Source organism: Pyrus communis, chromosome 13 (assembly GCF_041283825.1).
Source record: "Pyrus communis isolate YQ-2024b chromosome 13, ASM4128382v1, whole genome shotgun sequence".
Classification (NCBI taxonomy): Eukaryota; Viridiplantae; Streptophyta; class Magnoliopsida; order Rosales; family Rosaceae; genus Pyrus; species Pyrus communis.
The window spans coordinates 1,104,621-1,117,063 of record NC_142577.1 but is presented as its reverse complement, the minus strand read 5'-3'; the positions used below and the strand labels follow the sequence as shown (position 1 = coordinate 1,117,063).

The following is a 12,443-nucleotide window of genomic DNA, read 5'->3' as shown; positions in this document are numbered from 1 at the left end:
ACAACTTATCAAGAAGAAGAAATCAATTTCCTTAAAGGGAAGGGGTGTGCAGGCTTGCTTCTTAAATGGAGCTCTTCATTGGGTACAACTTGAGATGATGAGTTCTACTATCATTTCTTTTGATTTAGCAGATGAAAAACTAGCTCAGACACTGCCATTGCCGGATTCCAACAACGGAGAAGTCTTTGTGGGAGTTGGTACTACCGGAAATTGTGTCTTCACATTTACTATCCCGATCGATAGCACTTGGTTTTCAATATGGATTATGAAGGAATCTTGGACTCAAGTGGCTAAAATTTCTTAAAGGGAATTGGCCAAAGAAGTTTCAATGCATCTCCCAAAAAATCAGATTAGATTTGACACAATCTTAATGCAACTCTACAGATCAGGAAACCAAATTGAATCTAGAGAGTGGGTGTTGACCGAATAAGGGGCCAAGCACATGGTGTTTACAAGCATATAAACTAGTTATCAACATGACTGCTTGAAAAATCCATGTATTCCGATTGTTGGAAAGTACAACACAGACAACTGTAAAATAAAAATGAAAATGACGATATAACTTGCACATTAAAAGATCAGATTTTAGCATATCCCCAAAATTGTTTTGACAGAAGCAATCAGAAAATGGATTCAGTATGAATTAAGAGATCATCACAAAACATCAAATTTCAGGTTGAGATCGGTATTTTGTTTTTCTATGTGGCCACTTAACGTAAACAAAAATTTAGCACGAGAAACGGATACATGAAGCACAGGTACACACAAACAGAACCTAATGTCAGACTGATTGTGAATTGTCTAACTATTTATAGTTAGTAATCTATAACCACGCACTAAAAGTGTGTTACAACGTATGTATCAATACTACACTGCTAAATGCGGCTATATCAGAATACAGTAACATGACAATGAACAGTAGCCAGTGATGACTATGAACTAATTGCAATTTGGTGCATGAACTTATTCCAATCAATAACAGGCAATTAATGTCAAGTTTCAGAATTATATAATGTGAATCTTACAAAATCAAGGGAGACCAGAGAGCACTTTCTTGTGAACCTGGATCACTCAAAGAGTGAGCGTTTCCGCATCCTTGACATTTCTGGACATTCCATGGTCTAACCTTCCATCATCTTGCTCATCAAATGGATTTCCCCTATAATTTGAACTTGCTTCTTCATTCTCTGAACAGCCAGGTCTTTCAGTTAGAAACTGTTCCCAGAAAACATCGTTTACTCTAACTGGAACCGGTGGGGGTGCTTGATTGTTATGTGTGGCTTCTCGGGAGGAAGTTTTGGGTTTGTCATCATCAGCTATATTTTTGTTTGTAAGGGCTCTTAAATCCGAATCTTTTCCATTTTCATTTAGCTCTGATGCTGCAGATTCGTTGATATCCTGACCTACTTGGGGTACTGTAGCTAAATAAGGACTACTACTGACTTGCAACGGAGTAGATGCTAAAGTGAGATTTAAGTGGCAGGATAAATGGCCATCACCTTCTTCATTAGAAGGCAAACCTGGCTCCAAGGAATGACGTCTAGGGCTTCCAACAGTTGGTGCTTTCCGCAATAACAATGAATCCATTTTGAATGCAAAAGATGTTCCAGTATCTGAAAGTTCTAAGGTTTCAGGTGCAAATAAAACGCCTTCTGTTCTCATCTGTGCACCTTTAAGTTCTTCAGATATTTTCCTAGTTGAACTACCCCCATCTTCATTGGAACTCTGCGTGCTACGTGAAACCAAATTCATGTCTGAAACAGCTGGTGATAATTCAAGTCTAAGTTTACTTGAGAAGTCTTGGTGGAAAATATTTCCAAACTCAGATCTAGAACTACTTCGGTTATCCACAAAACCATTCTCCACGACTGGCTGTAGATGGTCAATGTCAGGCAATCGCCTTTTCTTATGATATGCTAAGAAATCCATAGATTCAATTTTTCTAGTGAGATGTTCAACAAAATTAGGGTTGTGAACAGCCCTATCTAAGAATGTCACCAAATTCTTCTGCCGTTGTTCCATACCACTCACCCGTTGTGTTAAGTCTTCCAACTGAAGCTTTGCCTCAGATCGCTGCTGCTTGAACCTTGAAATATTTGCCTCGAGCGCGGCTTTATCATGTGAAAGCTTCTCTATTTCGTCATCAAGAGCTGCTCTTTCTGAATCAACCATAGACCCTTGAGGATTGCTGTGGCTGTGAATGGGTTTTCTGCGGTGGATATTCTTAAGAAGATGCTTTTGATCTTGTATGAAGTCTTCATTAGCAAATTCCCATCTCTCAGGATCAATCTTTCGAAATCCCTGTGACAAATTCATGTCCAAACATACTAAGTTGAATTATATCGACAGTCACTTCCAACAATATAAAAATGATGATCACCTAGAGATGATAGAGAATTATTGTACAATGCATCTGAAAGACGGTGAGTGCCAGAAATACTGAAAGCTGGTTCATGAGAGAGAGAATGAGTTGCTCACTACAAGCCAGGAAAATTATCAAGAAAATTAATGCATTGGAAAATACAACCAAGGACCGATCTCTAATTAAATTAAACATATATATCAGAGAAATTTGGAATATACAATGCAATATAGCAACTGCAAGGAAACGATGAACGAGAATAGGTTGATGGAAGGAGAAAAAAGAAATGGAATCTGCTTAATGTGATACATTCTAGGAGGTTGCCATCTGGTATCGCATTAGAGATCATTTTTTGCTGTTTGATGCAAAATATGACTTTAGCGTGGAAATAAGGAAATGTACTGCATATGTGAAAATTGTGAAACTTTCAATCTGTCAATTCTGTCCCAGCGTATAAAATTGTGTCTAACAAAATTCCTCTACAAAATTGTTTGACTCAGACTCTAAGGACATAATATAACCATCAAAACATATCTGACTCCTCATCCAATGTCGCATGTTGAGCCCAAACAGTAAAAACCTAATATTGTAAAGATATCAACTTTCTGCCTTCTGCTTGCTGCATCACTTAAAAGCAAGTATTGATAATACCATAAGAATGTGCAGAGACTTGAATAAAACTATAAAGTAACAATTTTGCACTGCATTGCGTTTTATTTCAATTAGATGGAACTTGTTTTAAGTTATCAAAAGTTGACTTCTGCTCCTTATTTCCGATTGTAATGATTTATGATAATAAATGCTGAATACGAAAAAACTAACATGTTTCTAATATCCAAATTACAATCATTTGAAGAAAATATGTGATTAACAAACAATTTCAAGGCAGTGCTAGTAGCGGATAAGGAGGATCATCTTATTTTCAAGTTTGATAGTCAATTGTGTATAGGTTAAGTTCATAATTTGGATAAGTTTGGAAGTTTCAAATTTGTTCAAGCAACTTAGTTAGGCATTCGACGGTAAAAAACCTGGTCAACTACATAAAAATTGAGCATCAGTGGTCATACATTTAGAAAATACCATTCATTTAACTTTATGTGCATACATTTATGTTGAATTTATTTTTTCACAATGAAACAATCAACCTAAAGCAAGTCAGTTCATATGTCTTGATACAGAACCACTTGGCACTTGCATATGAAAAATGGTGCACTGCATTCTGTTTTCAGTCCAACGATTAGCACACATTTCACCAGCAACGCAATTACAAAAAATAAGTACATAACTTTACAACACAAATGTTTGATGAGCAAGACTTTCTACACATATCACAACAAGAACGAACTACTCACCAAAAACAGTGCATCCTAATTTTTTGTATTTTATTTGATTGCCTCCTACTTAAATTAGGGCATTCTCAACGAACCAAAACACTATCTTTCAAACTCCCTTTTCCTGCCTCAAATCAAGGTCAATTAAATTAAAATAGGGTCTGATTCCAGGTAACAAACTTCATCGACACTAGCCCGATAGCTCGATAGTATCGGTTAGCACCATCCACCATACATAATCCTTGATGTGCTCTAATCTTGCTTATAAGTTGAACCTTCTAGAACTCTAACCTAGTTGCATTGTGAAAGTCGTGGTCTTCAACTTATCCTTACGAAACCAAGCTGCAAGGGAAGGACACCAAAGAAGTCATAGACTCATATGTGGTCCTTGACTATTCTATTTTTCAATGTGGCACATTTAAGATACCATTGCCAAGGCACGATCTTCCCGTAACCTCTTGTTGTTTGAAAACCTCAATAGGTAGCCGAAGTACATTTAGTAAATCCAAATCTCATTTGTATCACTAAAAATGTACTAAAGGTTTCATGGTCCAGACTACAAGACAATGTATTCTTCTCAAAGCGGAACAAAAAAGGGAAAGAGGTACGGAAGAATTTTGAAAATAGTTTCATTGATCAACAACTTAGAAATATACATTGAGCTTTTTGAATGCGCTCCCACGTAATCGTCACCGCAGAAGTAAAATCTCCCTCTTTTTCCTTAATTTTTTATGACGAAGAAATTGTATTGAAATTTGGAACCAACAAAAATTACAAATTACATTCACAATCAAGCTACAACCAAACAAAAACCATTTTAGCTTCTGCAAAATTAGAAGGAAAACAGTCTCCCTGAAATCGGAGCAACCGAAAAGCCCTGCAATTTCCTAAAAATGCTAATACTTGGAAACAGGAAAGTGAAAACTAGCAACAATCCAAACAAAGAACAGAGTAAATTTCCAATCACCCAAACACAGAACTACAAAAACACGAAAATTCTCCGGGGTGCATCCAAACAGAACCAATCCAAATTGGGACAAAAATGTACAATGCTTTCAATTTTTTCAAGAATTTAACAATTAACCTAAATCAAAATATTAAGAGGCAAGGAGCTTACGTATGTATTGAGCTGACGAATGAAGCTGGAGAAGTTGTTGTGCTTGAAATAGGTGGGGAGCAGAACCCGAGCAAACTCGGGCGGATTCCAGACGATGAAGCTCTTCTTATTCGAGCTCCACGACACGATCTCGTCCGTCGCGGAATCGTCCACCATGTCGTACGTCTTCAGCAGAAACGGCGCCGGGCCACCGCCTCCGCCAGCCGTCGAAGCTCCTTCCATGATGGACACTCGTGTCAGGATTTGGGCGGACCCGATTGGAATGGGTTTTGGGATCCGATTGGAACGTTCGAGAGAAATAGAACAATGACAGACTGGAGAGAGAGAGAGAGAGAGAGAGAGAGAGAGAGGGGGAGTGGGGGAGAGAATTAGAACGTTCGAGTCGACTCAGTCGAGACTCGCCGGTTGCCAGAGTTGACTGGAATGCATACGGGTTTAAAATGTATGGTTTTGGTAAGTTTGTCGCCATGTCAGCATTCAAATACAGAAAAATTTAAACTTACGTGGAATTTTTTTCCATGTGCCCGCTTGAATCATGTGTAATAAAATAAGGAAAAGGACATGAAAAAATATATAATTTTATTCACGTATATTATGATATGTAAAGTACCGCTTGATTACATAATTGTTGACCCTAAAAACTACCAAGCTTACGTGGCACACAGACCGTGTAATTAATAAGCTAACTATGTCATTCGGTTGTGTGCGGGGCTTGCCAACTCATCGGCCGAGCTCGGCCGAGGAGTAAAATGTATTGATGTTGCATTGAGCGCGTTGTTGACTTCTTAATCTTGCGACTACGACCGAGGAAGGAATATGATAGGAGCATATTTATGCGACTTAATTGGCTTGTTCTCGTGCATTTACGTTGTGTTTCTTTAGTTATTTTAGTCCTTTATGCCATTTTCGTGTGTTTCTAGGTTCATATGGCTAAGGAAGCAAAAAGGTGCATTTTGGAGCATTTTGGAGCAAAATTGGGCTTGGAATTGATAGCTTATGTTTGGAGCAAAAGGAATGGACGAAATTGAAGAGGATTCCTAATCAAATGAGGAATCCTAGTCAAAAAAGGTTTCCTACTTGAAGTAGGAAAGTTAAGCCCAGGGTTTCCTATCTTGGTGTCACATTTCCTAAATTCTAATTGACCTTATGTCCCAAACACTTTGAAGACTTCATATGCATTCTAGGACATAAAACAAAGGTCCCTTGACCTTTCCTCTTCCTTGCCGTGCACCATGTCAAACTTTCCCTTTATCATCATCCCTTGCCGTGCAAGGGATCCTTGTTTCCTTTAAGTTTTAGGACATTTAAACCTTTTAATTCCAGCTTTCCACTAACCTAGCTGCACCCTACATACATTATTATTTAGTCATTCTTTTACATATTGCAGCTGCACACTTCCATATTCCCTAGCTGTCACTCCCATTAAAAACTTCATCATTCAACCACACTCTCCCACAACCCCTTTGCCGTGCATACCCTTGCATTTCCAGCCATTCCACTTCATCATTGCACCACATTCTCCCTCTTTAATCCACATGCATTCATCATCATTCACCCTAGCTGCCACTCACATGCATTCACACACACTTCACACAAACAACAATCACTTTAAACCGTGCATAACAATTCCAGCACCATCAACACCTTGCCGTGCATTTCACATCCACTTTCCAGCATTCCATTTCATTATTGCAGCCACCATTCACTCTTTAATCCACATGCATTCATCATCATTCACTCTAGTTTTAATTCACATGCAAACACATGCATTTCCAGCACCAAACTTCCATCTTAGCCGTGCAAAACAGCACCCATTTTTAGCTTTCCACCAACCAACCTAGCTGTCATTCCACATGCATTCCCTCCTTAATCATTTAGCCACATTCTCTCCCATTCTCTTCCTATAAAACCATGCAATCCTGTCACACATATCATTCAATTCCACACCTCCATTCATACACACTTCAACACAAAAACACATCCTGAAACTTCCTTGCCGTGCCTCTCCATTCCATTTCCAGCATTCTTCTCTTCTATTTCCACCACTCCCCAACCCTCCAAAACACTATCCAACCATTCCTCCATACGAACACCAATCCAAAACCTATCCTTAGACCTTGTGCCGCAACAAAGAGGAGGAGAAGGGCCTAAACGTTCATACAATTCAAGTTTGAGTTGTTGGAATTTTCAGGTGTTTTTTTTTCCTTGATTTCAATGATTAAATTTACGTATCTTTGTTTTGTACATATGAGGAACTAAACCCCCCATAGCTAGGGGGTGATTCGAAACCATGTTTACGCTTGCAATATGAATTGATTACCTTTGGTTGGAATTTCATGAGTTGTGGATTCAATTTGTTTAACTATTTGATTGATAACCTATTTATGTATGTTTTTTGAGAGTGCACGCTTAATTTTCATGCATGAATATGACGCTAGAATATAAGTGAGTTTCACCTAATAGTTATGAACTTATATTCACAAGTAGTGGAGGTTGCTTATAAACAATCGCGTTAAGTAAATTCTTGGCATAAGTTTCATGCAATTCATAGTAACGAATGCCTCGTCAACACTTATAGTTTTCATGATGCTTAATGATTCTTGCTTGTATCTCTATTATGCAATTCATGTAGGGAACTTGTGGGGAATGCTTTGGGTTGTTGCATGCAATCATCCAATTCATTAACTTAAGGAAAACTTGACGGTTAATTTAAGCGGACCTAATTAACCCGGGGTGTTGAGTTTCATAATTCATCGAAAGACCAACCGAAAATCATCTTGTATGCAAGTGTAACATGTGTGGAGAAGAACCTTCTAGCTAGCATTCATCCATATTTTCATCACATTCATATTTACATTTTGCCCTTAATTACAATCTGTGCATTTTAGTTTAATTTCGTCAAAACCTCAATCCCCCCCCCATATTTTGTTAGTCTTACTCTATCTTATTTTGTGTTTTTAAGTATTTGGAGTCTTGTGGACTTATTTTGAGTTTTCGTTAAGTGAATTAAGTGTTTAAAGATTAGTTTTATTTAGTTAAGTCAAGTGTTTAGCACCCCTAGTTAATCCCCGGTTAGAACAATCCCTACTTACATCATTACTACAATTGTCACAAATAGGGTTTAATTTATGTGTCACATTCGTAACGCATCAGAATACGTCTCGAATTTCAGGTTCTAGAGCCTGAAGACAAGGTTGCTAGTTCTGCGAAGTTCAATATACGGCTCTAGTGCTGTTTATCCAAAATAAAGATGTTGCCGGTTGCCTTCACAGTGCTGTTTATCTAAATTGAAGATGTGTTGGCGGGAAAAAGAAAATAAAAATCTCAAGATTGTTGAGAGGTTTCGCGTAGAACTAGAGTTTGCCCAGATTAGTTTGTGTGTTGAATTGTAGAGGCTCGAATGATGCACTCCCTCTTCTATTTATAGCAGTGAAACCACTCTTGGCCAAGTTAGAACCACACTCGGATTAGGACTCTTTATCCTGATCTAACTAGGACTTGTCAAATCCTAATTCAACCAAGACTTTGAACCCACCTTCATAATGAACCAATTCATTCCTTGACTCACAGTGCCTTTAGCTTTAACACCCCTGGTGGCACAAGGATTCAACCTTCGTTTTTATCCAAATCCATCATTCTCGCAAAAGGACTCGACTGAAGCTGACTAGACAACTTTCGATGCCTAGCTGGCCTATGATACCCCTGGAAGACAGCTGGACCAAGAGTCTCAGCCCATTTTGTCACTCTCGCCCCAAATTGTCATTTTGGGCCCAAACATTGCCCCCTCACTTCTGAGGTTTTCGGCCTATAACTCTTTGGTCGAGTTTCGACCTTGAAGAAGTGAAATTAGTATCTTTGGATGACAACGAAAAGTTCTGAATATCCCATCCACTCAGGTGCATTTATGAAGCACGATCTTAATTTTGTCAAATGCCTTGCCACGTTGCGACTCCTTAGCCTACTTATCTGTCATTAATAATGACCCTTGAAATGTGCAACCATCGAAACGTCTCTTCACCATTAAATCTGCAGTCACACGCAAACATGCATCCTCAAACCATGAAAACCTCGGTCCCTTCATGTGGGTCTTCTGAATATCCATCATGATTATCAAATTCTTCGGTCAATTCTACCCCTTATTTAGAAAATCAAACGGTTGATCTTCCTTCCAGAATGCCTATAAATACCCGACTCTTTTCCATTCAAACTTTACGCTTTCAAAATTTTTGAATCTTTATTGCCATTTGCTTTCATAACTCATGTTGATGCACAAAATCGACGAGGATTTTGGTACTACAGAAAGTGTCAAGTTTGTGACCTTCGCTAGATTGCTCTGGTCATTAGTATGGATAAGCATGTAAATGAATAGAGACAGGGAAGAAAACAACACAAGATGTACGTGGTTCACCCAAATTGGCTACGTCCACGGACTAGAGGAGTTCTCATTAGTTGTGAAGGGTTTACACAAATACATAGGTTCAAGCTCTTTTTTAATGAGTTCTAGTGAATAGTTTAGTACAAATGACATTAGGGATTATTGTGGGAGAATGATCCCCTTTTATAGAAGAGAGTTTCTAGCTTTGTTTTGATATTGACACGTGTCGTGTTGTGATTGGCCTTTGATATCGACATGTGTTGCGCTGTGATTAGCATCTAATACCGACATGTGTCGCGTTGTGATTGGCCTTCTGGTTGGAGGAAAAGTCTTGTGGGTCCTTGACGGTATACTGTTGACAGGTGCTCAGTAGTTTTGGGATTGGTCAAGTATGGTACAAACAGTGCTCCCCTAAGTTCCCGAGTGAGGGAAGCTCCTCGGTTGGGGACTTGCAAGATCCAAGCCATTGAGTAATCACGAAACTTCCAAGTACCGAAGTGTGGTGTCACCTTCACTTGCCTTCTTTGTCCTGTAAGTAGATGTGGCATCTTATCTTGGAAGTACTTTTCCTTCATTTAGGAGTGGTATCTTTAGTTGGCGTTAACGCACAAGGTAATGTATCATTTTCATTTGAAGCTTACTTGTAGTTTCGGGTTTGGTCAAGTGCGATACAAACCATATAGTAGGAGTCCCCCAAGTCTCTGAGCGAGGAGATCTGCCGAAGAAGGTGATAGACAAGGTAAACAATCAGAGTTCCAAGCAATCAGTCTCAGATTGGTAGGTTGATCTTGGGTTCCGGCTGATTGTGTTTATTCTCCTTGTCTCTCATTCAGCAACAAGGATAAAGAGAAGAAATAGGAAGAAGAGATGATATGAGGTACTCTTGTTTTTGGAGAAGACGGACGAATCGGCACGTGCTTTGTTGTACTTGACTTTCCACAGGTGTATTCTTGAACTGGGCTAGAGGGTTTTCTGGTTTCCTCCAAAAGGATACTTTGCTCTTTGATCTTGAGGATCAAAACAAGTCCGTCAAATCTGGAGTATGTTCGATCCTGATGATATGGGATGTGGTATGGCGAGGCTTTGTTCTTCGATGACGATACTAGCAAAAGGCTGTTGAGGCTTCTCGATCTCTTCAATTAGAGCAATGATGTCGAGCTTGGATTTGACTTAGACTCATTCGTCTGGATTATGCGGTTCCACATGAAAGGTGTCGTGCTGTAATGATCTGTTCTAGCTCGTCGTTGAACCTTCTGCTTCAGTCTTTTGTATAGCATAAATGGTGCACAACCTTTGCATTTAAATGGTCCTTCAAAGCACTACTTCTCAGCGACTCATCCATGCTTGGCAGCTTCAGTGTAAAGAGCCAATATCGTACCAACTGTTCTGAGGTATTTGCCGAAGGAATTCGTGACCTTGACAACAGTTGAGGATGAGTACTCGAGAGCAATGCTAGGCAAGCAACTAGGCAAAGGTTCTGGGCAATCAGTTCTAGATCGGAAGTTTGATTTCAGGTTTCGACTGATTGCATTCTTTCTCCTTGTCCTGTAGGTAAGAGCAAGGGCAAGGGAAAAGATAGGGAAAAAGCATGATATGGGATACTCTTGCTTTCAACCCTGATGATATGAGATATTCTTTCTCTGATGTGGCTAGTTGGCAGGGGTATTATCGAGGGAGAAGAAAACGAAGTATTTCGAGAGGCTAGATTGGGAGTGCCCTTTCGGATGTGAGGAAGGGTTGAGCATTTTTTTTTTTGGCAGGTCTGCCTGGCTGTGGAGGATAGAGGTCAACATATATAGGAATTGTCTCAACAACGAGTAGTAATGCTGTTCCTTTTGTTGGAAATGTGCCCTAAAACCAATCATATGATGATACTTTATGGACATTTCACATGTTAAACTAATCTAGTTTAATATTAAGGGCAAACATTATTGTTTGAGCCGTCGCATATAAATGTTATATGCTTAAACGATAAGTCCAAGGAATATGTGATTGGGAGAATGCGATCTAAAGAAGTTAGATTCATGAGACCATTCTTTCGTAGACACATCCTAAACGTTCCTGATCATAGGATTGCCAATTGGGCATTGACAGTCCGTTAAGATCAGTACGTGTTGTGTCTTCTCTCAGGGAGAGTGACTAGTCTCGAGTCATTGGTGTGAGTGACACCAAGACAAGCATGTAGGTGCTCAATAGAGAATGAGTTCACTGAACACGATCAACGAGGAGTTCTCATATTCATGTCACATGAGAACTCATGGTTGGGATAATGCAAAGTAGTCCTTTGACCTGAGGCATCACAGCTGTCTTGTGGTTAGGTACTTGATCTTTGATTATGTCAAAGTCACTCTATCAGGGTGTCCACGGCATCGTCGGGGTTAAGCCACTTAGCCATGGAGGCAAGTGAATGCGCAACAAGGGATCTCTAACCTTCAAATTGTTTGAGGGAGAATACTCTATGATATGATTTAGAATCTCTGGTCAGAGTATGAATGAGATGTTGGAATGCGTTCCAGATCACATTCAAGGTAATCATATAAGTACAAGATTCACATTGGATAGTAGACATGAATAAACTATCAAACCAAACAATGTGGTCAAGAGTATTGTATTAGAGAAACACCGTATTGCATTTGTAATCCTAAAACTAAATAGGTTCTCCACCTCTTCTGATTAGCTTGGGTAACCATGACATGCTGCTAGGCGTCAACCATGGTTTGTGGAAGCCCTAAACATGTATAAACACTAAAAGGAGAATTGAAAGTAAGTTTCAAGTCACAATCGATTTGAAAGAGTTTGAATCGCCCACTGCCTCGCTAAAAGGAACCTAATGGATCATACACCGTGTAAGGTAGAGATTGAAGATTCAACGGAGATGAGTAAGAATAATTAAATGGTTTAATTATTTATGGCAAGGATTAATTAATATGTTAATTAATCAAACGAATAAGTTCGTTAAAAGACCTCGGGATAGTTTTGGACCTTAAGGCCCAATGGGCTTCGAACGTCAAGTCCATTGACTTAAGTTGTATGACAACTTAATGAATAATGATTCACAAAGGCCCAAATAGCCCAATAAATCCCCTTAGGCCGGCCATGTTAGAGAAGGAGTGGTTTTGGACTTATTTACAAGTTTGCCACTCAAATGAATTAAGGAATAAGTATGACTTAATAGCCAAAATTCATTAAGGGATATTTTTGGGGGAAAGGATGAGAACACAAGCTCTCCTTTCTCTCTAAAATTTCGGCCAACCTTGG

General features: G+C 39.1%; 1 protein-coding gene across 1 annotated transcript; it reads right to left on the bottom strand.

Moving 5' to 3' along the window:
- Nucleotides 1–787: 787 nt before the first annotated feature.
- On the bottom strand, nucleotides 788–5,262 carry LOC137737262 (heat stress transcription factor A-5). The gene is made up of 2 exons (XM_068476695.2): nucleotides 4,811–5,262; nucleotides 788–2,301 (listed from the first exon to the last, which is right to left on the bottom strand). Exons 1-2 carry the CDS (start codon nucleotides 5,030–5,032, stop codon nucleotides 1,072–1,074), a joined length of 1,452 nt encoding a protein of 483 aa, XP_068332796.2. The 5' UTR covers nucleotides 5,033–5,262; the 3' UTR covers nucleotides 788–1,071.
- Nucleotides 5,263–12,443: the final 7,181 nt, after the last annotated feature.

Excerpts from the sequence above, each read along its gene's own strand:
- LOC137737262 (XM_068476695.2), bottom strand. The coding sequence starts at position 5,032 with ATGGAAGGAGCTTCGACGGCTGGCGGAGGCGGTGGCCCGGCGCCGTTT. Across the intron at positions 2,302-4,810 it reads TTCGTCAGCTCAATACATAC|GGATTTCGAAAGATTGATCC; the intron begins GTAAGCTCCTTG and ends AATTTGTCACAG.